This window comes from Papio anubis, chromosome 7, assembly GCF_008728515.1.
Source record: "Papio anubis isolate 15944 chromosome 7, Panubis1.0, whole genome shotgun sequence".
Classification (NCBI taxonomy): domain Eukaryota; kingdom Metazoa; phylum Chordata; class Mammalia; order Primates; family Cercopithecidae; genus Papio; species Papio anubis.
Genome location: NC_044982.1, coordinates 30,931,076 through 30,956,653, shown reverse-complemented (window position 1 = coordinate 30,956,653; position 25,578 = coordinate 30,931,076). Strand labels below are relative to the sequence as shown.

General features: G+C 39.1%; 1 protein-coding gene across 27 annotated transcripts in view; it reads left to right on the top strand.

Annotated features, from left to right (window-relative positions):
• TTLL5 (tubulin tyrosine ligase like 5) overlaps positions 1-25,578 on the top strand; it is a 294,113-nt gene that overhangs the window by 47,754 nt on the left and 220,781 nt on the right. For all 27 annotated transcript variants that reach the window (XR_004184858.1, XR_004184857.1, XR_004184855.1 and 24 more), the window contains 6 exons: positions 7,829-7,930; positions 9,693-9,784; positions 10,553-10,660; positions 22,215-22,296; positions 23,881-23,942; positions 25,087-25,181. Coding sequence is in view for 19 of the 27 variants with exons in the window: in XM_031667954.1 (XP_031523814.1) it covers positions 7,829-7,930; positions 9,693-9,784; positions 10,553-10,660; positions 22,215-22,296; positions 23,881-23,942; positions 25,087-25,181 (541 nt within the window). In the remaining 8 variants the exon portion in view is untranslated. The remainder of the gene's footprint in view (positions 1-7,828; positions 7,931-9,692; positions 9,785-10,552; positions 10,661-22,214; positions 22,297-23,880; positions 23,943-25,086; positions 25,182-25,578) is intronic.

Genomic DNA, 25,578 nt, shown 5'->3' with positions numbered 1-25,578 from the left:
GTATTATAAGTTTCATCATTCTCCTTCCTCTGCTCATCCTCACCTTAACTTCCCTCCTGTGTCAAGTTTTAGAAACTGATTATGTCCTGCCAAAAATTGGACTTTGGGAATACAGAAAAGAGATGGAGGTTGTGCTTCACTGTTTCTCAAGGATATCATACCAGTATATTTTGCTTAATATTCCAAAGATATTGTCACCAACAATATTAACAGCCCTCTCTATGGGTGAAATTTGGCACAATTTTAAGACCTTTCGGGTTCAGAGCACAATGTGAGAACAACAGCACCAATGTTTATTATAGAATTTACTACAAATATGCAAGTGCTTTGGCTAACTGGTTGTGTGTTGGAAGTCAGAATCTACTGAATTAAGTATAACCCTTTTGCTTCCAGCAGAAACAAAAAAATTTATATATATACATGTAGTCAATGGATGTTTTTTCTCAGGATAATTAGAAAAACAGCTTTTAAAAAACTCAGACCAAGTGGGCCAGAAAACAACATGAGTTTTCGGGGCTTTGGTTAGGTTTACCTGAAAGTGTAGGTGAATAAAAAAGCTTTATCAAAGCTTTACAAAAGCATGACGCATGGCAATATGATGCGCTGTTTGCGAGAGTCCCGTGAGGGCACATTTTTCCGTGCAGTAATTTCAATGTGTCTAGGTTCTTGTGTCTTCACTTACTCTGTATCTTGACATTCACTTGCTTTGTTGTAACCCTCAGAGTCTGTTCAACTATGTCGATAGTCTATAGCATCTCCAGATCTGCAGCTTTTAGTTATCTTGGGCCACATGTATTTTATGTAGACATAACTGAATACAATCAGTTTGGGATGAGATTACTGGGTTACATTGAGGCTTAACAAGAAAAACCATCATCTTTCCTAAAGAGATGGAACAGGAGGCAAATACAATTCACTTCCTTCTTTAGAAATGAATTCTCTTACACCCTGTCACTTCTGTTTTGGACCTCAAATTAATGCTAGGTGATAGAAAGATTAAGTTCATTTCACAAGACAGTTTTGTGATATCAGTTATTTTGTGTAAATTTTTTTACACAAAATTAAATTTGCGAAAACCCCAGTTTCTGTATAGGTGAGTGTTTTTAGTTGTCCTTATTGTTTTATTAACGTAAGAAGTGGGAGAACTCTGTTTTCTTATGTGTGGGTAAAATATTGAAGAAGTGTTGCAATTGTTCCCCCTGGTATTTGGGTGCAGCTTTTTGTGATTGTCGCAGTAGCCCTCAGAGGTCCCCTGTGCTTTTGAATTTTGCTTGCGTGTTGCTGTTTTGCACCACCAGGGGACACTCAGTTTCCACAGAGGGGTGCTGTGCTCTACCAAAATGGTGCAGATTCTTTTTCCCGTCAGGGGTGGAATCCCAAAAGATTTTGTCCTGGATTTTACAGCTTTAGGTGGATCCAGTATTGGGTTTAGATGATTTGACAGAGCCCTTTCTGAGATGAAGCTAACAGCCCGATTTTCACTGAAACAGGAAAAATAAAAAGTTTAAAAAAATTAAAACAAAATGGAGTTAAAAACCAAATGTGTTGCCAGAGACCCAAAGATAGGCAGCTCTAGCAACTTGGGGGGTGTGTGAGTACCCATCCAGGGAGCTGAGTTCCACCCATGCGGCGGAGGTGGGAGGAGAGGACTCTGGGAAGGTCCTGGTTGGAACAGCCTTTTTTCTCCCTCAGCCATATTATTCAGTGGAAATTCAGAAAAGACCCCAAAACATTTGTACTGCCTTTCCCTTTCTCCCCACCCCCAGTTCCTTCTTCAGTAGCCTTCCTTGCTAATTAACACTGGCTCCGCAGGGATATTTACCTTTTCTCTGCTGGATTCCTGTGGTTTTGAAAGAATTCAGGTACTTGCTGGTTGCCAAGGAATTCAGATTACCTCACAGGCTGCACACTGTCCAGAATCTGCCACAGCAGCAAGTAGGGGGAAGAGACACCAACAAGGGGGAGAAAACCCTTTCCAGTGCTCATTGTCACCCTCCCTGGAAGGCCCTTGCTGTTTGTGAAGTTTGAGTCATTTCTGGCTCTAAAGACAAGGGATCAGGCTGGTAATCCCCTCCCAGACGGCTCTGTAGGGCGCTGCCTAGTCACTGCAGCGCTTTGGCAGTCTCCCGGCTGCAGCTGGTTGACAGCAGATCAGAGAGCTCTTGGGCCTCTTGTTCTCTTCCATAAGATTTTTCTGGGTCAGGCCAGGATGAAACCCAGTGGCTCCTGGCAAGGCTGCCTGAGGTGCTGTCTCTTCATCATCCAGACCGCTCTGGCTCAAAATGCCTACACCTGTTGAAGGATAACTCATGTGCCACAGCGAGGGGCTCCTCGAGGCTGGCCTTCTCTTTTCTTTGTACATTTGTAGTGAATGTTTGTCAGGAAATATAACTACCAAAGAGGATGTTAAACTTCTACATCTAGAATGCCTATGACTCTGACCATAAGAAGATATGGTATAAAAAAAAAAGCTTTTAAGAAAACAGCAGGACAGAAAAAAAAAAAAAAGAATATGTGGGGTCATATTCTTAGAAGAACAGACTAGTTTTTGAATAGGGGAAGGGAGTTTAAAAGATCCCACTAACTCTCTGGTTTCCTTCTTGTTTTGGTTCCATATTGGTAAAGATCTTGGAGCAAGCAACTCCAGTGCAGTTTCAGTTAATGTTTGCCAAGTCCCTACCATATGCCAAACATTGAAATCTTTTCTCCATACAGACATTCAGACTTTTAGACAAATTATTACCATTGTCTTGATTCTCAGGGAGAAACATTAGAAAGCAAAAAGGAAATGTAACTTACGATTTAAAAATTTATTGTCAAAATAAAGATATTGTCAAAGACAATTCGTATTTGTTTGCAGTGTGGTTAAAAAAGGGGGAGGGGTGGCAAATAGTTCTATATTCATCAATAGGCTGAGAAATAGTACCTAGGGTTTTGAATTTAGCAAAGAAAATAGGAACTCCCCTACTTTTTCTTAGCTTGAAGGTCAAGGCCTTAAAGGTCTGTCATGAGAACTTTCCTAAATCTTGATCTCATTAAGAGGGAGATTCAAGACTGCATTGTGTAAATGTTGGCCTACATTAGGATGAGTGCAGTCATGTAGTCATGTGCTGTATAACAATGGGCAAGGAAGGACCACATATACTATGGTAGTCCCATAAGATTGTAATGGAGCTGAAAAATGTCTGTGGCCTAGTGACATTGTAACCTCATAACACAATGTATTACTTTTCCTATGTTTAGATACACAGATACTTACCATTGTGTTCCAGTTGCCTACAGTATTGAGTATAGTACAATGCTATACAGGTTTGTAGCCTAGGAGCAAGAGACTATACTATCTATCTTAGGTGTGTAGTAGGCTATACCATCCAGGTTTGTGTCAGTACCCTCTATGATGTTCACACAACGATGAAATTGGCCTGTCAATGCATTTCTCAGAACATATCCCCATTGTTAAGTGACGAATGGTTGTATGTGCAAACGTGGTCATGGGGCACCTAGTAAATAGTGCTCTTTTAGATTATTGTTAATAGAGAAATTGTGTTGAAACTTCAGGCCTAAAGAAGGTGAAATTTTATACTATGTGATGGTCTAAATCAAAGGTCACTAACATAAATGCTCACAAGTACATTCACTGAAGGAAGAGTAGAGACTGGAGAATGGAGAGTACATGTCCCATCTAAAGGCATTTGCTACTTAGTGCCAGCAGCTGACACTGATATTGCCAGATCTGGTTTGTTAAGTGAGGCTTGAACATATAGATTTTTACTGTGAAACAAACCACTTTTTTACACTTTTAACTTTGAAACCATTTTGAACTTATAGAGCTGTAAGAGCTGTAAGAATTATATGAAAAATTGCCTTTTACCCTATGTCTAGAGATCTCATTCCAATTCTGCCAGTTAGCCTAAGAAATTTTTTTTTTTAAACTACAAAAGGATCCAATCAGGGATCACATGTTGTGTTTAGCCGTCAGGTCTCTTTAGTCTCCTTCAGTCTGAAACAGTTTCTTAGTCATTCTTTGACTTTCATGATCTCAGCATTTTTGAAGATTACAGGCCAATCATTTTGTGGATTGTCCCTCAATTTGGGCTTATCTGATATTTTCTCATGAAGAGACCTAGGTAATGCATTTGGGGCCAGAATACCACAAAAGTGATACTAATTCTTGTCATTGCATTATATTTGATGGCACATGCTAGTCATTTAGTGGTGTTTGACCACTTGCTGTAGGTGATATCTACTAGATTCTTGCACTGTAAAGTTATTTGGTCTTACCCTTTGTAATTAGTAAGTATTTTATAGGGAGATGCTTTAAATCATGTAAAATTTCATTCTTCATCTCATTTCTCAGTTTTAAGAGAAATCTATTGATTTTTCTTGCCTTAATGAATTATTGCTATGGTAGTTGCCAAATGATGATTTTCTAATTCCATCATAACTTTTACTTTTATTTTTTGGCATTTTTCCGTAAGGAAGAGCTTTCTCTTCTCATTTATTTATTCATCTATTTATTTATACCAATGCAGACTCAAGCATTCCTATTTTATTTAATGGGTTATAATTCTTTACTATCATGATTTATTTTGATGCTCAAATTGTCCCAGATTTGGCCAATGGGAGACCTCTCAAGCTGGCTTTGTGTCCTTTTGACATGTCTTTATCATTCTTTGAGCACAAGGTAAAGTTTCAGGCTCATCTTGTTTTTTCTCTAGTCTAGCCCTGGAATCAACCATTTCTCCAAGGAGCACTGGTTGCTTTTTCATGGAGTATAGTATTTAGAAATCAATATCTGGGTGCTAAATATGCTCATTGTCCTGGGGCATTTCTGCTTTCAGATCCTGGCCATGAACAGAGTTAGGAAATTATGTATATATGTACATATACACATGTACATCTATATTTCTATATATGTCTCTAATGTATTGTTGAAAAACAGAAGTTTGTACTAGTACCCACAGTTCTAGTTCAAAACTACAGAGTTCCTTCTCATTTTTTGCTTTTCATATTTTAAAATCTCTTTTCCAACAGCAGGAAATCTGGCTCCCAGTATCTTTAATATATTTATTTATTTGCTCAATTCCTTTTTTTTGTGGCTAGTTTCCTGACCCCACTGGGCCACTGTCCCACTCAGATGCCGTTTTTATATGGATTTAGACCTCTATTTGGTGGCTACCCTGCTTAGAAAACCTCCTTCTGCTTCTGGCTGACTTCCCATCCTAGTCACCATCTTCCTTTTTTTTTTTTTTTTTTTTTTAACACTCACCATCTTCCTCATGTGGGCCCTGGCTACCACTGGGTTGCAAGAAGGAAGGTCTGATTTTTATATGTTGTTCAGGTAATTAAAGTTTAAAAGAAAAACAAAGCTTTTGTAGGTTAATCAGAACTTGACCAGTAGGTCAGATTCAAGACTAATGTGACCTCTGGTCTAGACAATAAAAAAGAAAATAGTGATCAGATGTTGATGATGGCTTATTTAATATGGATTTTAGTGATAGCTATAATCTTACTGGGGTAGGAGGAAAGATGAGCACACACACCTTTTCGCTACATAGTGTATGTTCCCCACTAGACTGAGGGAGATACGGAGTGGAGCACTTTCACCCTTCGGGGGAACTTTTCCTTTAAGCTTTTTTGTTTCACTTTAATTTTTGCTTCCTTCTGCTTCATACACTCAGTTTAGGATTCCACACTTTGATATTAGAAATCTTATCCTTGCTGGGGTTCAGAATAAAACACTCCAGTGAAAAGGAAGATTAAGAAGAAGAAACATGATTTTTTTTTTTTTTTTTAAGATGTGTAGCCCTCTTGAAGAAAATAATGTAGGAATGACAAATGTGTTGGTACCAGATTCCAGCTCACCACAGACTTTTGTCAGGCTTTTCATGTTGACCAAGTTAGATCAGGTACTTGTAGTAACTACAAGAGATGAAAAGCCTCTTTTTCTGAAGCAGAAGCTTTCCTCTCCTTCTAACTCATTATTCATTGGGGGGAGAGGATGGCAGGAGGGATGTCACCTTGAGGTAATGTCTGGCTGAGACAGGCAGCCTCTGTGGGACCAGCACGGGGCCCCTTTGCATCTTACAAGAATTCAGAGAATGACTGTCTTCAACTTGCTTGGACAGTCTATCAGAGGAAGATTGGGATGCATAGGCAAGGCTTACTCACCAGGGCACTGGGGTGTGACATGGCTAGAAGTTAAGTGATAACAACTGGAAGTTGGAAGTTTCTAGAAAATCTGGGGTCCTTCTCAAGCATAGACGTAATAATACTCATCAAACTCTTGTCTTTTAGCCTAGTCATCATTTTCTTTGTCCACATCCTTTTTCCTAGCCTCATGTTTGTTTATTTTAGTTTTTTGGGTTTGGGTTTTTTTTCTTTTCACTTTTCTTTCTTTGGCTCTTGTATATTTCTGGTACAGGGAATTAGGGAGTGGAGATAGTGGGTGGATGAGAAGAAACAGAGAAGAGGAAAATTTTTTAATGCTGACCTTTAATGTGGTGAAAATTCATGTTGACTTCATAGTCTGAGTAAGCATATGTAAATAATTTGTAAGTCATATGAAAATAAACTTGTGGCCTTCCTTTTTTTTCACACACTTGGATATGCCTCTTGGGAAAACCACTCTAGTGAAGGGTGATATGGTTACAGTGGTATGTAAACAGGGGTTGATATTTACCATAACCATTCGCCTTGAGTGTCTTTTTGTTGATATTGAGCATCACTGGAAAGTTCTCTCTTTCCCTGGTTACTTCCTTCAGAGGCACATATATTTTATACTTTGGTCTTCTTTTGACAACAGTCCAGGATATCATATTGCTTCCCTGTTTTCAGCGGGCTCCATGTTTAATTCCTCTTTCTTTTGCCTTCATTCCAAATTCAGGACTAAGTCTCTTGCACTGTGCCCATATTTATGCTGTTTTGCTTTGTCTGCTGTTAATGCTGTCATTATCATTCTTTTTTAAATGAGTATTACGGATCAGTTCTGTTCTTTCTATGGATGTGAGCTCTAAGCCTGTATATAGCTCTGCTGTCCCTTTTTCTTTTTGCTTAATTTTTTTCATTGAATGCTGTAGTACCAGGCACTGTGTGGGCACTCAGTAAGTGTTTCTGTTGCCTAGGCTGGAGTGTAGTGGTGCGATCACAGCTCACTGCAGCCTCTGTCTCCTGGGCTCAAGCAGTCTTCTCGCCTTAGCTTCCCAAGTAGCTGGGACTACAGGTGCACACTACCACGCCTGCTTAATTTTTTAATTTTTCATAGAGATAGGTTCTTGCTCTGTTGCCTAGGCTGGTCTCAAACTCCTGGGCTCAAGCAGTCCTCCTGCCTCGGCCTCCCAAAGCGTTGAGACTACAGGCATGAGCCACCATGCCCAGCCAGTTGTTATTTCTTGACCAGCTAATGCTGTATCTTTCACAGTATCCTACACACAATTTCCCAGGTCGTAAATAGCTATATTTTCAATTTTCGTTCTTCCTATTGGTGTAACGTTCTATATAAGAGAAGCAGTGTCTTGTTGTGATTAAGTACATGGGTTTTGGAGTTGGTGTGATCTTGAACAAGTTATTTAATAGACCACATTTCATTTTCACATCTATTTTTCCACTTGGATAAAATATTATCTACTACTTCATAGGGTTGCTTTAAGGATTGAATGAAGTGCGACATTATAAAACACTTAGAATGGGAGTTAGCACTTCGTAGGCACTCGGTATTTGTTAGATAATGATATTACCCTCCTTTATTATTATCTCATTGATCCTCAGTTCCAGCCTGTATGTCCTTGAAACTCTGTTCCTGGCATTTAACCTGTTTCCCTTCTATCAGGTTTGCAACTGTGCGATATGATCAAGGAGCCAAGAACATACGGAACCAGTTCATGCATCTGACAAACTACAGTGTGAACAAGAAGAGTGGAGACTACGTCAGGTACTGGCTGTGTCTGAGCCGGAAGTCAGAGGTGTCAGTCTCAGATGCGGGTGTTGTAGAGGTGGAAAGGTAACATGTGGCACTGGAGGATAACGTTACATTAATGTCCATGTACCATTTATGGAAAACTGTTAGTCATATAACAGTGTTGAGGCATATCTCCTGCTGCTTCTCCATTGCCTCCCCAGTTAACAGTGTCACCTTTCTCTACCAAAATGTGCTTTTACAAGTTTTTCTTCCTCATTGCCTTCCCTCACTTGACTTAGGGATGGGAATTTAATAGGCATATGGAACGTTTTAGAAGTTAAGAAATGAGGTCATTTCAGCGCTTGGCAAACAATCAAAAGCTTAAAAAATGTCTGTACCCTTTGACCCTGCGGTTCCATTTCTAGGAACTTAACCTTAAGAAATAAAAGATGTACACGCAGGATCAGCGATAAGAATGTTCATTACTGTATATTTGTAGGTGGAAAAAGCAGGTTATCAGATAGCACTTGCAACTTACGTTCTTGCTTGAATATGAGATATCTAAAGCTGCTTATTTTTGCTGAGCGGGGAGGAAGAAAAGACCAGAAGTAATACCGAAGTGTTAATGTAGCTTAACTATAGTGGGTAGGATTGTGAGTGGGTGATTTTTATTTTCTTCTCTGTGCTATTATGTATTTTCTAAATTTTTCTAAAATAAATACTTGTATGATCAAGAAAAAGAAAAGGAAAAAATTAAAGAAAGAAAGAAATGAGGCCATCTCAGCAAAGGATTCAGTGGAAGGGAGTACCAGCCCAGCTGTGTGGAAATATTCTTTTTGCTCTGTTTTCTTTCATCCCGATCATTTTGCCAGAAAGTAGAAAAGTAGAAAAGAGACTCAAATAGTTACTTTCTACTCAGACTAAAAATAGGTTCTTAGCAGGTCCAAGGAAAGAAAGAAAGGAATCTGGAAGTGATAGAATAGTTGCTGAAGCTATATAGGTTTCGTCAAATGTCCTGTGAGCAGCGTTTGCATTAACTGAAGAGATCACACCTCCACTGTGAAAGATGAGCAAAGGCACAATTGGTGGAAAGTGGGATGCTGGTAGGGAGTGAGGGGACAGCTGCAAAACACAGGATCCAGATTGCAGGGCTTTTCCAATATTCACGGGAGGCTGTGCCATTTGCCACTCCGCTGCCATAGCAATAGTATAGCTTCCCACTCTTACTGTCACTCCAGTGCACTCTCCCTTCAGTGATACCTCAAAAAATATCAAGAAAAGCTATGTCTACTGCCAAAGAGAAGGGAGCCTGCTTCAGATGCCAAAGCAATTCTGTATGGGATTATTTCACCAGCGTGCTGCAACAGATTAACTCACTCACCCATCCCAACTCAGTTCTGGTCTGAAAATAGCATCAGAGGTTGTTTTGTGTACTCAGGTGACATTCACCTCAAGGGTTAATTATCTGTTAATTTATTGTAACCATTCTTAGTTTACCTTCTTTCACACATTGCTCTCACTCTTTCTTGATGCATAATTGTTTGGTTAAAGAATTTGCTGCCTTCTTCCCCACCCTCTTGAAAAAGGCAAACTATATGCATTTTCATTTCCATTGAAGAAATTGGTATGAAAGGATATATGACAAAAAGGACCAAGAAAAAGTGAGTAACTGGAAGTCAGCAAAGTGAATTAAAAAAAAAAAAAAAAACTTAAAAAGACAAGAAGGCTGTTTGCAAAGAATCTTGTTATTATTGCCAAGCCTAGTTACCTATGTGACTTTATTAATTTGTTTTAGTTGTGATGATCCAGAAGTGGAGGACTATGGAAACAAATGGAGCATGAGTGCTATGCTTAGGTACCTGAAACAAGAAGGCAGAGATACAACCGGTGAGTACTGGGCCTTTTTCCTTCTTGACTTCTCTTCTTTGGATAACTTCATCATTGTCTCTTGCCAGGAATCATTCTCTATTGCTTTGATAGTGTTGCTGAGATGGGATGATTGTCCTTGGTGTTACTTTTTCCTGCAGTTGACAAGCTGGGGAACAGGTTTTCCATTACCCTCAAAATCCCTTTTCTTGTTTCTGGTCTGAAAGGCGTAACTTTTTCCTTTAATTCTTAGTGAATTTACCCTTCTTGAATGTTGAACTGCTGACTAAAATATGGTCAGCTTTTTATATAACAAATTGCCTGTCTCCATATTGGCCCCAAGTTTTGAGTTTTCTAAGTTAATCTCTCTCATTCATGTTGCTGAGCTGGAGAATGGGCACTGTTTGAGCACAGGGCTTCAGATCAAGATGGGCACAATTGCTGAGCCTTGAGCAGAATGGGAAACTGTGTGCCAAAAGAGACTGTCTCAGTTCACAAGGGAAAGGGTCATGGGGAAGTGTAAGAAAGGAAATGAGGCTCCTATTCCATTAGGTGTCTGTCTTTTGTCATAAGAGGCCACCTGAGGGTATCCTTTGGCACCTACATTCTTGACTGTGTTGATCTGTTCACAGATATGCCTGCCTCCATAGCACCCATTCAGAAGTCTGCCATATAGAGACTTTTTTGACTGAGCACGCATGCTTTTATAGTTACATTGTTATCTGGAATCCAGTTCCTAATCCATGTATTTTGGTATTGAGTCTGAAATTTAAAACTTTTTGTTTGCAGCATTGATGGCCCATGTAGAAGACCTGATCATTAAGACTATAATCTCTGCTGAACTAGCTATTGCTACTGCCTGTAAAACCTTTGTTCCTCATCGCAGCAGTTGTTTTGGTAAGGAGACTCGAGAAGCTTAACATGTTTGTGAAGAGGATCTTGGGAAGTTGGATGGGATTCTTGGGTAGAGAGGCTTAGTGATTCTGTAGCAGGAAGAGGTATGTGATGGACTTTTGTTTCTTTCTAAGCTCATGTAGCATATGAAGAGCCTACTAAGAGGCCAATAGTGAGCTTGGTCAGAAGTCCCCTGAGGAATAACTAGCTTTCTGTGTGGGAAGCAGGGATTGGAACGAACGTGTTGGTCTTTCTGTCAGAGTGCAGTCAGAAAAAGTCTGCAACAGACTGTACAGGAATCCAACTCTAACAAATATATTCCAGAGCTCCTTGGCAGCCAGACTGGGAACAGTTCCAAGAAGCCCTGGCTGGTACCAGTATGTGCTTTCTCCCATTTTCCGATGACTCCTCCTTTTTGTTTGAGTCTTCTTTCTAGTGTGTTCCTCCCCCTCCTCTCTTTCTCCCATTCCTCTTCCACTTTCTTTTCTTCCTCTTTCTCTTCCCCTTCTCCTTCCCTTCCACTCCACCCCCAACTCCCTGACTGCACAGAGAAGGAATAAGCAGTTCACAGCTACAGGATCAGGAAATGTTACCTACTGACCCTAGCTGTGATGGTAGCACTGAGGGTGCCTATGGACATTGCTTCCTATGTGGAAATGAATGGGTTTGTGATTGCCCATGTGAATGTCTTTAAAGTCACATAGGCTTTTGACAGTGTTAGGCTTTGTTAGTAAAATACACTAGGGTCTTTGACGGGGAGGATGATTAAAGTGTGGTGTGGAGTGATACAGGTAGTAAGGATATGAGAGTCATGGCTTGCTTAGAAGGCAGAGCAACAGGGAAATAAAGAACATGGGTTTTAGAGCCTGACAGCCTTAAGTTTGTAACTATATATATCCCTATCTAGTTTTGTGATTTTCAGCAAGTTACTCTAATCCTGTGTCCTCAGCTATAAAATGGCAGTAATGATGGTGTCTACCTCCTGAGAGTACCATGAAGATCAAATGAGATGATGCACACAAAGCACTTGACACAATGTCTGGCCCTTACGTTGTACTCAATACAAATTATTTGTTATTTTTATAATTAGATGTCATAATTCTTGACCACTTTAGCAGATTATCATAACAGGCTATATTTGAGGGACACTTGAAGGGAATTGTTGAGATTGAGTAGAAGATGGTAGATAAATCAGGACCTAAAATTATATGGGAAAAGAAGAGGTTGTAATATACTTTTTAAAATACATATCTGATCATGTCTTCTAAAATCCTTAAATGGTTCCCTAGGCTTAAATTGTATAATGGAAACTTGATATGACCTGAAAGCCTTCTAAGGTAACTCAGGTAACTCTTCTAGAATTCCATTTCCCCTCATATACCTTATAATCCAGCTGTGCTATACTATACTTCTAAGCACTCTGTGCTTTTGTGCCACTGTATGAGTTCTGCTGTTTGGCCTAAAAACTCTCCTTCTGTCTCTGCCTTGCACACTGCTATTTCTTTTCTAAGATTTAGTTCTCCATATTGCCTCCTCCCTCATGCTGTTCTTTTTTTTGAGACAAGGTCTTGCTCTGTTGCCCCGGGTGGAGTACTGTGGCATGATCACCATTCACTGCAGCCTTCATCTCTTGGGCCCAAGTGATCCTCCCATCTTAGTCTCCCGAGTAGTTGGGACTATAGGCATGTGTTATCCTGCCTGGCTAATTTTTTAAAAAACTTTTTGTAGAAATGTGACCTCACTATACATTATGCTTTTCTGTGCTTATTTGGTCATTTTCTTTTCCTATCACATCATGATGTTTTGTTTATACATACACTTCCTCAGCAGTGTCTGAGTTTATTTTCTTGAATTTATAATAGTGTCCTTTCTTCCCATTTCACTCTATTTCTGCCAAACCAGAGCTTTCAACATTTCTCTGGTCCCCTTTTTAAATTTTGTTTGTTTGTTTGTTTGTTTAGTTTTGTATTACAGACAGGGTCTCACTGTTGCCCAGACTAGAGTGCAATGACACAATCATATTTAGCTCACTGCAGCCTTGAACTCGTGGTCTCAAGTGATCCTCTTGCCTTGGCTTCCCCAAATACTGGGCTTACAGGCATGAGCTACCAAACCTGGTCCTTTTCTTGCTCGCTACCTCTGCATCTGTTTTACCTTGTGTCTGAAATACCTTTCTTGTGTTACTTTACCTAATCAATTACGGACATTTTTCAAGACAAAGTCAAGTGTCACTTCTTTGGTGATTTTTTTTTCTAATGCTCCCATAGTTAGCCTGCCCTGCCCCTATACCCCCAGCACTCTGTTTGTTTGTAACTCTACAATAGTATCTGTATGTTGTCTGGTAGTCATGTGTGTATTTGTCTCCTGTAGCCGACTGGAAACTGCTTGAGGACAGTAAGAATATCTCCGTCAGTTTTGCCCCCACCATGCATGTTAGCACTTTTTAAAAAAATTGAAACAGGATCTCACTATGTTGCCCAGTCTGGCCTTGAGGATGGGCTCAAAGGATCCACCTGCCTCAGCCTCCTGAGTAGCTAGGACTATAGGTGTGTACCACCATGCCCAGTTGCATGTCAGCATCTTTTGCTCTTAGAGGATGTTCAGGAAATGTTTCTTGAGTGAATGATTGGCACTTGCTTTAATTGCTTTTTTGGTGGCCTGACAGTAGACTTCCCAATGGATCTGGTTTGGTAATGGCCTAGAACTCTTAGAATTATTGTAGACTGTTTGAGGATGGGGTTGGGGGGTTGGGACTAGGAGCATAACTCCAACTTCCAAAACCTCATTAGATTTAAATAATAAATAAAGGTTTATTTTTCTACATCTACTTGGCTCTTATATGAGGGTAAATTTCTGATATCCCTTGTAAAAATCTTTGTTCTAACTAGTTAATTATAAAACCTTTTCTGAATGTTTCCTTTTTTTGGTTTGTTTTACAACTTGATTGCCTTTTGGAAGCTTGGGAGCTTCATTATTGAACTTATTGGCAGTAGAATGTTCGGACGTGAAAGAAGCTGTGACTTTCTCTGACTCAGTGAAATACCCCTTAAGTGCATTTCATCAGCCATGGGTCTCCTTTCTTCCTCCCTACTTGTGTTCAGCTTTAATAAACTGAATGCATCTGGAGTTTTTTAAGTTGTTGACTATCTTCTTGGCTTTTGTGGTTCTAATTCCACTTCCTGTCAGCCCTGGGATTTTGTGTGCTTCATTAACCTCATCCCATCAGATATGATTTTGTATACGTGTGTATGTTTGTATGAGTCTCTGCCTCCCACTGACTCCTAACTTCCCCTGGGGTTTAAGTTACAAGGAATAAGCTAGTTTTTTCCCATTTATTTTAGAGTAAACAGGAATTGAAAGCTTCCCAGAAGATTTTGGCTTAAACAGAGCATTCGTGCTTTTAGGGGAAACCAACAGACCAGACATGGGGTTCACTATATTCTTTTGGTGGTTGTTCCTGTCCTTCCATCTTATGAATCTCTGCCAGGGGCATTCCTTTACTATTTCAGTATTTGTGTTCTACGATCTCTTTCCCATCCTACCACCTGTAATGTTCAACTATGTTTCCAGGTATCTTCAATATCCCATCCTATTTATTTATATATTCAATTTTTCTTCAGTTCCTGCTGTGGGCAAGTCATAGGTTAGCCTTTCAGCAGTGTATTACCATCAAGTTTGTTCCTCTCAAACCAAATTTTATGTAGGATAAGATATATATATATATCTCCATTGCACTATTAGTGTTTAAATGTAGACTTGAGAACCTATACAAACTACCTGAAACTTTGTCATTTAATGCTTTTTCCTGGATTTGCACATCTGGTAAGGACCTTAGAGAATAATTAGTTCAGATGTACAAATTGAAACCCTGAGAAATGAACTCTTGTCCCAGGTTCTAGAGTTAGTGAGTGAAATAACTCAGGTCAAAATGACTCAGCTTGGATCTATGGGGCTTCAGAAGATGGGTTTTGGCAATCAAATAATCTTGATCTTAAGATTTTGATTTATAGAATTTTTTATGCCTCCCTCAATAAGACAGATTTTTTACAATCTAATTTTTGCTGCCTTCCAAGACTGTGAAAATATGGTACCATGTGAAATAATATGCTTAAACAGCAATCCTTTAAATATCCTTAGCAAATTGGCATTGTGAGATACAACTGGCTATGAGAATAGCTTTTTGACCAGTTGAAGAAAAACAGCCAAAAACAACAGGATGTTAGCTATTCTTTAAAGATGTTGCTGCTGACAGTGGCTTTATCTCTGTGTATGAGCATGGCTGAAGTCATGGGTTGTGACCCAGGCCTGGGATCATGGGGACAAGTTGTGGGGCCACTTATAGAACTGATCAGCCTGGCTTTGTTGTGATCAGAGCCCAGTGACATGTTTGCTCAGGACCAACCATGCCCCCAGTACACCTCTCCGTTGAACAATACCTGGTTTGGTTTTCTATTGCTACCATTCTTGACCATTTCACAGGGTAGCCTGAGGTTCTTATAGGGAGGGTGTCCATAAATAATTGTTGGAGGAATGAAAGCAGGCAGTGTACATTCTCCAACAATGTAAACTACTTGGCCACCCACAGAAAAATAATGAGAGTCATCAATTTCTTCACTTTTTGAAATAATCTCCTTTTTTGGTTTATCATATACCCCTGTTTAGATGGGAAAGGAAGTTTACTACAGAAGAAACTTATGTAGGAAGTATCTCTTGTTTATCAAGCAAACATTGGTTATTTCCTTTAATTTAGTTTTCACTGGTTATTTCTTTTTAGTCTTCAGCAATTTTGATTGGTATTATCTGTGTTTTATAGACATGGAAAAAAGATTCAGAAAGGTTAAATAAGTTGTCCTAGGTCATGCAGCTAATAAATGGCAAAGCCAAATTTGGGAGCCAGGTCTCTCTGGCTCTTTCTCCACCCACATAAAGACATGTCCTTATGAGTCCGGCCACTTTTGGCATGCCCCATATCCTGGATTCTCCCTCTGCTCTGCCGTAACTGGATCTCAGGAAAGATGATATCATCCTTTCTAGCAGATCAGGCCTGGAAAGGACACTCCTTTTGCTCTAGTCCTAAATACTCCTTTCAAATCTACCTTTACATCTGGTAACCAGATAGCAAATTGATTTCTTGGATTACCTAACAAATTTGCTGTGGGCATTTTCTTTTCATTTTCTTGTGGGTCTGCTTTTTTCTAAAATTCTCCTTCTGGACCCCATATAAAGACTTCCTCTTTAGCTTTTCAGTTTGAATCCAAAGCCAAGGTAAAAAGAATTTCCTTCATACAATAGCATTTCAGTGGCAGTGAGTTCTGGCTAATGTCAGCACTTTCCATTGCCTCAGGGACGACAGCTTCAGCTGGGACTTTATTTCTGGGGAGAGTTAGTGGATTGATCCAAAATTAGTGGTGTGACATGTTTAGTAATCTATTAGGCCTTGGATGGATTATTATTTTCTTGAGAAAATGTTTTTTTCCCCCTCTCTCCCTAAACTATCTTTTATCAGGCTTTTTCTTAATACAGCTTTAATATGTAAAGTTCTTCCTAAGAATCTCTCTTTTTTTCTTTATGATTGCTGGCTTTATTATAAATATTTCAAGTCTTGTGATCAGGGTTATTTTGTAGGAAGTGGCTGCCAATTATTTTGTCTTTCTCAAAAACTATGCATTGTTTTTCACTTAAAATATATTTATTTCATTCAGGATTTCCGAAGTATTTCCTATGTGCTAGTTATGGTGAAGGCTACTTGTAATACAGCAATGAATGAAACATGGACCCTGCCCTCAAGTGATAGGGAGGAGCAGACATGAAATGATAAATGACAGTACAAGTAGTATAAGTGACTCAGGTGCTCTAGGAATGTCTAAGAGTTACTAGCTATGCCTAGGGGATCCACAGAAAGCCATTTTAAACAGCAGGAATGTAATATACAACATACAGTGTCGTGACAGGATGTAATTTTTTTGAAATGGTAAGAAGTATGACTAGATGTAGTGTGCATAGAATGGGGGAATAGGAGATAGGGTTATGGAGGTGGATTTGGACCAGAATATAAAAAATTGACAAGTTTAAATTCATCGTGTAGCTAACAGACAGCCACTGGAAGTTTTTGAGCAGGGGAGCAATAGGATTATTATTATTTTTCTTCAACTTTTATCATAATTTGATCCAAAACTTAGGATGACAGAATTACAATAAAGGGATACAGTACAACGTTACTAGCAGTGACTGACTTAAAATCTTCTAGGAACCAAGCTGACGTCAGTGTCTATTGTTGGAACAATTCACTGCTTATCTCAATGTGAGTTAAGTTTGTTTTTTTAAGAAAAGTATAATTCTGATGGCCTTGAAGAATGGCCTACAATTAGGAGAGGCAAGTGCTAGGGAAATGACTAAGGTGGTAAGAGGTGTGCTGTGATAATATATACTTACCATGGTGACGCAGCAATCTCACTCATAGATATTTTCCCAGAAGAACTGAAACCATATGTTTTTACGAATACCTGTGTACAAATGTCTATAGCAGCTTTATTAATAATTGACAAAAAATGGAAACAATCCAAATGTCCATCAACTGTTGAATGGATAAATAAATTGTGGTATGTCCATATAATGGAATACTACTCAACTATAAAAAGGAATGAACTACATTATTGGTATGTGTAACAACATAGGTAAATCTCAAAAGCACAATGCTAAGTGAAAGAAGCCAGTCTCAAGAAACTGCATATTACATTAATTTCATTTATTTAACTTTCTGGAAAAGGCAGAAAGCAGACAAAAATAAGATCAGTGGTTGCTGAGGGTGGGAGTGCGACTGGAGAGGGGCAAAAGGGAATGTTTGTTAAAATTGTCCTGTGTCCTATGGTGGTGGTAGACAACTGCATCTATTTGTCAAAACTCACCAAAATGTATACTTTAAAAGGGTGAATTTATTGTATGTAAATTAGACTTTGATAAATCTGCCTGAAAACAAAAAGCAATGATAGATGGATGAACCTCAGAAACATGGTAGATGAAAGAAACCAGACTCAAAAGAGTATATACCATATGATTCCATTTATGTGAAATTCTAGAATAAGCAAAACGAATCTGTGGTGAAAGAAATAAGACTAGTTGTTGTCAGGGATGGGGGAAACGGCAGGATACTTACCAGGAAGCAGCACAAGGGGTCCTTTTGGGGTGATGGAAACATTCTGTGTGGGCTGATAGGCATGTGGGTTACATGGATATGTCCAATTTTCAAGACTTGTCAAGTTGTACGCTTAGATCTAACTCTTTCATCATATGTAAATTATTCCTCAAAAGGGAACAGAGAAGATTAAAGAGATTAAAGAGGAAGAAACTGGCTGGGCACAGTGGCTTGTGCCTGTAATTCCAGCACTTTGGAAGGCCAAGGAGGGTGGATCACCGAGGTCAGGAGTTTGAGACCTGCCTGGCCAACATGGTAAAACCTCATCTCTACTAAAAATACAAAAATTAGCCAGGCATGGTGGCAGGCGCCTGTAATGCCAGCTTCTTGGGAGGGTGAGGCACGAGAATTGCTTGAACCTGGGAAGTAAAGATTGCAGTGAGCCAAGATCGCACCATTGCACTCTAGCCTGGGAGACAAGAGCAAAACTCCATCTCAGAAAAAAAAAAAAAAAAAAAAAGAGAGAAAAAGAAACTAAAGAGAAAGATTAAAGACAAGAAAGAGTGATAGAGATTTGGTGATATCTTGTATTTGGGAGGTGGTAAGAGAGTGTTTCTAGTTTGAAGCCTGGTGGATGGGGTTACCATTCTCCAAGATGAAGAATAATAACAAACCAAACAGTTTTGGGGAAAGAAAACAAGGGCTCTTTTGTTGAGTGTTGAATACCTATGGAATATCCTAGTGAAGATGTCCAAAAGGCAATTTGAATTATGAATTTGGTGTCCTGGAGACACTTGGTTAAAGATGTGATCATCATATTAATTGTGGCCGTGAGAATACATGAGATTGCCTAAGGAGAAAAGTAGAATTGAGAAGGAAGGAGACCTGAGAGTGTCACCCTGAGCAAACTTACCACTGAATATCTGGGTAGAAGAGAAGGAAGGAAAGGAGGAGTGGAAAGATGAGAATCAGAAGAGAGCAGTGTCCTGGAACCCAAGGGAGAAGAAAACTCCAATAAGTTAGGGGTGGTCATCAGTTTCAGATGTTTGGGCTTAGCAATAGGGTAGTCTTTGGTGATCATACTGAGAATTATCAGTTATTAGAGAGGGAGCAGAAGCAAATTCGTGGGGCTGGGAATGAGTAGGTATTAAGAAGTTCAGACTGCTAAGTGTAGATTGCTTTTTCAAGGACCCATATTAAAGAGGTAGGGAGCTAAGTTTGCTTTAGTTTGGCTAGGGGCTGAAGGAAATATTTCTTACTAAGGAAAATTGTCCTGGGGAAATGTTCCATAAGGCGTAGCAATAGTCCTTTGAAAACACTTGCTCTTCTGTCGTGATAAAGACAACACAGAAAGAGGAGCTCTCAGAACTGGAAAAGCCCAGCTAGCTCGCACCCATTCATGACAGGAAAGTTGGTGTATCTCATTGTGGATACTGAGTTTTTGAAATTCTCGTTACTGCTGCCAAAACACTCAACATTAAAAGATGAGGAAGTTGATTATGCTCAGCACAACCTACTCTTTACCTTTTAAAATCTTTAATGTCCATAGAAAATACCAAATACCAATAGTAAGTTTAAAAGGTTCTTATAAGGACTCTAGTAGCCTGCCGAGGACCCAAGTTATTTTTCTTAAGCTGAATTGATTGGGTTCAAAGAGGAAAACCTGATACAGAAGCTATCATTCCACCCCATTCCTCTCTCCTAATGCCAGCCTTTGAGGTGAGCTGGGTTTTGCACTATGTTATAATGCTGTCACATACCAATATATATTTCTTCTCCAACTCTTAAATGATAGTAGGTCCAAGCCTGGTATGTGTACAGATGTAGTTAGATTCGAGGCTTGATTTTTTTAGTTTGGGTACCCTCTTCATAGAGGTTGTTTAGCAGTAACATGATTTAGTCATCCAAATGAAAATTAATTTAGCTTTGTGAAGGATGTTTTCTCTCTAGGTCATTTTTCCCCCTCGTATTTCCCAGAATAGTGGTTCTCCGCCTGTCAACTGAGATTATTGGAATTTGCCTCTGATTTGGGGAAATGGTTAAGTAAACCTGTAGCTGCTTAATGCAAGATACTTAAATAGTGGGTTTCATTGATTGTTAATCTGATTCAAATTTGTCTTCATTTGTAGCTGATTCTGCAAACCTGATCAATATGTGCATCAATCATTATTTTCACCCTGTTCTTCTTACTATTAATAATATTACCACTTTATGAAACAGTTGAATCCTGTGCTTCAGCTTTTAAACAATGAAGAGAGTACTCTTTTTCTTCAATCAAATGTTGTGTTCTCTCGCTTATATAAAATGTTAAAGTGGACTTGTAGATTTTGCAAGTAGATTTTTCCTTTTAAATGCCTTATTTAGTGCTATATCACAAATGATTTTTCTCAGGTTAAAGGGGCAATATTCTACAAGATTACTGAAGATTACATCGGCTATTCAGAAGAATGTATTAGCCATTAAAAGCTATGAATTCTATGAAAAGAAGATAGGTGAAATAGCTTCCTTTTCTTTATATTTTAAACTATAGGTAATATATAAATTTTGTGTAGTTACTTGAAGGTGATCCCATCTCAAACTCTTGTATAGTTTGTGATGATTTTTGCAAATTAAATGGAATCCCGTATAATTACTATGGAAGCCAATTCATTCATGGTAACTTTTCCCTAGAGGATTTAGAATATGCATGTCTAACCGAGTTCATACTGCCATATATATGTAAATAGCATCCAGATATTGACAAACAGTGATTAATAAAAAGGCTAAAGGAAACCAAAGGATGCTAACAAAATCTCAGAAAGAGAAATGATTTCTCCAAGTTCCACAGTGTAGAATCATGGGGACAACTAAGGTCTCTAGATTCCCATTCTAGGATTCTTTTTTTTTTTTCCACCCAGGCTGGAGTGCAGTGGCGGGATCTTGGCTCATTTCAACCTCCGCCTTCCGGTTGTAAGCGATTCTCCTGCCTCAGCCTCCCGAGTAGCTGGGATTACAGGCGCCCGCCACTACGCCCAGCTAATTTTTATATTTTTAGTAGAGACAGGGTTTCACCATGTTGGCCAGGGTGGTCTTGAACTCCTGACCTCATGATCTGCCCACCTCAGCCTACCAAAGTGCTGGGATTATAGGCATGAGCCACCATGCCCGGCCTTACTCTAGGATTCTTAATACATCATGTAACTTCAGACTTCCTGTGTTCTAGAAGACAGTTTTGGGAGCCATCTTTTTAGAGTCTATTTTTTTGTTTTCTGAGAGTATTGATAAATTTAAAAATCCTTCTTGAAGCAAGGAAATTTGTATCAGAATTAATTTCTGGAAAATACCTGGTTGTGTTCTGTGGGTGTGAGCTCAGGTCTGTGACCTCTGATCAAACAGAAAGGAAGGTAGTGTGGTAGTGTTTACTTCTAGAGAAAAAATATAAGCAGCGTTTTTGAGGGTCACAGGATGGGATGTTTAGGAGTGATATATATATATATATATATATAAATATATACATATACATGCACATACACACACACACACAAAGGACTGTACCGTTATTTTTGTAGAGAAAGTCTCACTAATAATATGAAGGGTTCCAAAGTTAACCTCTCATCCCTGAACTTGTTAAATGAAACCAGGCATTGTGGAAAGAAAACTTGCTTCTGGGTCTTGCTTTCTCTTTGCAACAGTTGGGAAGGTAAAGAAAGAGAATCAATACAAAATCCAAAAACTTGATCTCTGGCTCCCACCCTTCTTAAATAATATCAGTGGTGCAAGATATCTTGTCGCACCTGTGCTCTGCCACCACTGGCTTTCTCTTTTCTTGTCTGTCCTTCGGTTCATGTTGGGCCAGTGTGTTTTATTTTCTGTCTTCAAAGGGAAATTGAAACTGTAGGAGAGGGGAAAGAATAAATACATTTAGATGTCTTCCTGACCTAGGTTGCAAAAGCCATATCTTGGTTTAAGAAAATGTGATGGAAGGATTCTAGAGAAATGCCTTCAGGAGAAGTTTCTGTTTTCAAACTTGGCAGAGAGGGGCTGGGGGGCGGGAAATTCAGAGCAGGCCTAAAGCAGCGTTGGTATTGGTTGTGCTTGTTTCATTCCTCCCTACCCACCCTTTTTTTTGTGCCCATAAGCACAGCAGAATCCTGCTTGTTAACTATTCTAGAGTCAGGTTGCTTTCTGTGTAGGATTTAGGAACATCAATAGACAGTGCATGATAAAAACAGTGGAATTTTATAGCATTGTTTTCTTATTCCTAGAGCTTGATTAATTTCTCTTGAACTTGAGAGATTCTTGAAAGATTCTCTGCTTCTACTTCTACTCACTACTTATACTTAGTGAGTTTCTAGGCCTGGGAGTTATGAGATTGAGTCTTCTAGATCTTTGTGTGGTTGTGGCATGGAAAATGATCTTGTATATTGTGTTGTGTTGTATTTCTAGAACTCTATGGCTTTGACGTGCTCATAGATGCTACTCTGAAGCCATGGTTGTTGGAAGTGAATCTCTCTCCTTCTTTGGCCTGGTAAGTCAGTTCCATCAACTAGAAAAGGACAAATCTTCAAGTAGTACTTAAAGCACTTTTTTTTTTTTTGGATCATTTCTTTTGGCACTAGAAGACTGTTTTTTTCCTAGTTATTAGATAGAGATAACCAGACGTTCTTAAATTAACTGGTTTATGGCATAATATCAAAGTGCATATGACAACCATGAATCTCTGTCTTCCTAGTCAATTTACAATTATATGATTCCTGTTTATTAGGTTTCTAAGGGATGATTCTTGCATTCAGTTTTATCCCTGTATTTTTTTAAACAGTAAGTCTTCTATTAAGGGTCAAGAAATACATAAGATATTATATTTCCTTCATTACCAAAAGTTCTACAGGTTCAAATCCACATATACTATAAAGGTATAAACCTGGATCTAGGGCCATGTGGATAATATGTGGTCCTTTTACCCTGTCCCATGTTTAAAGTCATCCAAGTTTAAAGTCAAAAACTTCAAAACAACTTAAAAAAATTTTTTTTTACTAACCTGTTGTTTACAAGAAGAAAATAAACGTATTTTTCAATACCAGGGAAGATTCTTATTATATTTGCAGCTACAGCCAGAATTTCTGTTCGCTGTACACTTCTCTAAACAGAGAACTCTAGAGATTTATGCCAAAGACCACCCAGCTGCTGCGTTTTTAAGGGTGAGAGATATTGGCAAAATGCCAAGGAATCAAATAAAGACAGATTGACTACTTTTAGAGTGAGAGTTTGGCTTAACTTCCGTAGTAAGGTGTAGAGCTAGATATTACAGATGCTTCAGATGTTACGCAGCTTTCGTCAAGTCAGCCTTTTGCAGGTTGTCCAGTAAAGTATATTACACTATCCGTTAGAAGTTAGAAATCCCCAGAATGAGGCACTGAGTAGCAGCCAGAGCAGTTTGGTTCGTGGAAGAACACCTCAGCACTGAAGCCACTGTGGCCATCACCGCCACAGGGAGGCCTCTTGCGTTTGGTCACTGTTGTTTTTGTTTTCATGTGGGTTTCCCCCCATCTGGTGAGATTTTGGTATAACTTGTATTTTTTTTTTTTTTTTTTTTTGCCCTATATGCAAGCCTGCAAGCCTAAGAAGATTGTTTTAGAGCAGACAATAAAGACTTTAAAAAGTACCAATGTGGCTAGAGTTGCTTCTCTTGCATGTGAATGTGACTTGACTGTTGCAGCAGCAAAAAGTAATTTGAATGGTGGTGGGCACACTCATAAAAGAGCATACTGAAAATCTGAACCTCTGAAATCCACAGTTTTAATGAAGCAGTATAATCTTGACTTGCGCAAAATTTGAATTGCACAAGACCTTCTGGTATAAAGAAAGTTGCGTGTTAGAGAATCAATGGATGGTGCTGCGTTTGCATTAGAGAGGACAAATTTAACACCAGGATTTCATTTCTCATATTTTTGCCCAGAATTTTTCCCCCACCCCAACCCATGGATTTTATGGGCTTTATATGTTGCTCTTCACTGACATTTGGAAACTTTGCTATATTGGGACCCATTAGAGGGCGGCTATTCTGTTAACCTACACACTTATCAATTGCTCTTTTCTTTCTCTGTTCTGTTAGTGATGCACCTCTGGACCTAAAGATTAAAGCCAGTATGATTTCAGATATGTTCACTGTTGTAGGTGAGTAGTAGTATTTTCTGAACTGGACTCACATAAAAATTAACTAGAGTGTCCATTTTGTCAGACTCCGTAGGTTTTGCCAACTGGCAATTCCTAAGCCATGCTGAATGGTTTGTCTTAAAAAATTATATTTTCAGGGAAATGTTTTTATGTTTCTATGCCCTTTGGCTCCATCCTGTCCTGAGGCTGAACCACAACTAAGGCTGAGACTTGGGGCACAGGAATTAGGAGCTGAGGAAGAGAATTAGCAAAGATCTGGAGAAGGTGTATTTCTCTCCAAGCTGGGAAAGTAAAACCCACTGAAGAAGCCTTGTTACAAAGGAGACTGGCTATATTTCTGCTAGACAGTCTCTACTGGTCTCTATGTGATCCCTTCTGTAGTAGTTATAACCAAAGCAGCCCAAAGAAGAAATCTCATTTTACGTAGATAAGCCAAAACTTTGAAGTGGAGATGGGCAGTCAGGTGGGTATTTTGTGGGCTTGTTGGGTTTTTTTTAGGTACTATAAAAAGATATAATAAAATAAATTTGAGATAAACTAGTACCTGATGTACCCACAAGTGCTATAAAACTTAGCTACTCTATTTTCCCTGGATGAGAATCTGCTTCTTTTTAGGAAGTAAGTGAAATTAGCTGAAGTCCAATTTCCAAAGCCATAGATAATCTACAAAGCCCATTTTGAAAGTTGCCAATAGACCACCTTCTGCAGTTCCAGAAGTAGATCGTGTAACAGGACAAGGCTGTTCACTTGCTTTCATAAAAATAACTTTATTTTCCAGTCATCATCCAGGTAGCCACTTTAAAGTAACTTGCTTTTATTAACAACTGTGTGTTTCAAAATGGTGATTTGCAGTTATTCTTAGGTTCATCAAAAATCTGCATCTCTTTCTCACTCAGAATCACATTTCAGCTACCCAACCAGCAAGGTTCATTCATCTGCATATCTCCCTTTTCTTGTCTCTAGTTATGGTGGTTCAGAGTTGAAGCAGAGTGCATGTGGGAGAATTGTGCATTATCCTCCTGAGGATAGATCTCTGATATTTATGACAGTGAAACTGAGTTTGTATATCTAAAGAAAAGGTGCAGCCAGACCTGCTAATTTCTTAGAAAATGGCAGGTTTTAATGTTGCCCATTCCCCATTCAGGATTTGTGTGCCAAGATCCTGCCCAGCGGGCATCAACCCGGCCAATTTATCCCACCTTTGAGTCTTCCAGGCGAAACCCTTTCCAGAAACCTCAGGTAAGCCAATTCTGCAGCAGGGAGCCTGAAGGAGGCTTACTGGGAAGTGGCAGCTGATGTAACTGAGGGAACGGAAGCACTGTGGGTATGAGGTCACTTAGAGCAGGAGAATTTGGGGATCACTCTAGACAGGAGGCAGTTATATTCAGCTGTGACTAATAGCTTATGCTTTCAACATTTTCCAACAAACTTACTCCCTGTTTTTTGTTTTGTCTTTTCTCTTGGCTTATTTTTTCATTATCTTCCTTTCTGTTTTTAAAAATCACCCTTTCTTCCACCTCAGATTGATATGCTCAGAAACAAGGCACAGAGAAGGAGCCTATTAATTCTTAGTCATTACTGCGTTCTTTCTGGTCTTCGGACTAGCTTTGTAAAAAAGATGCTTTCTTGAAATAGT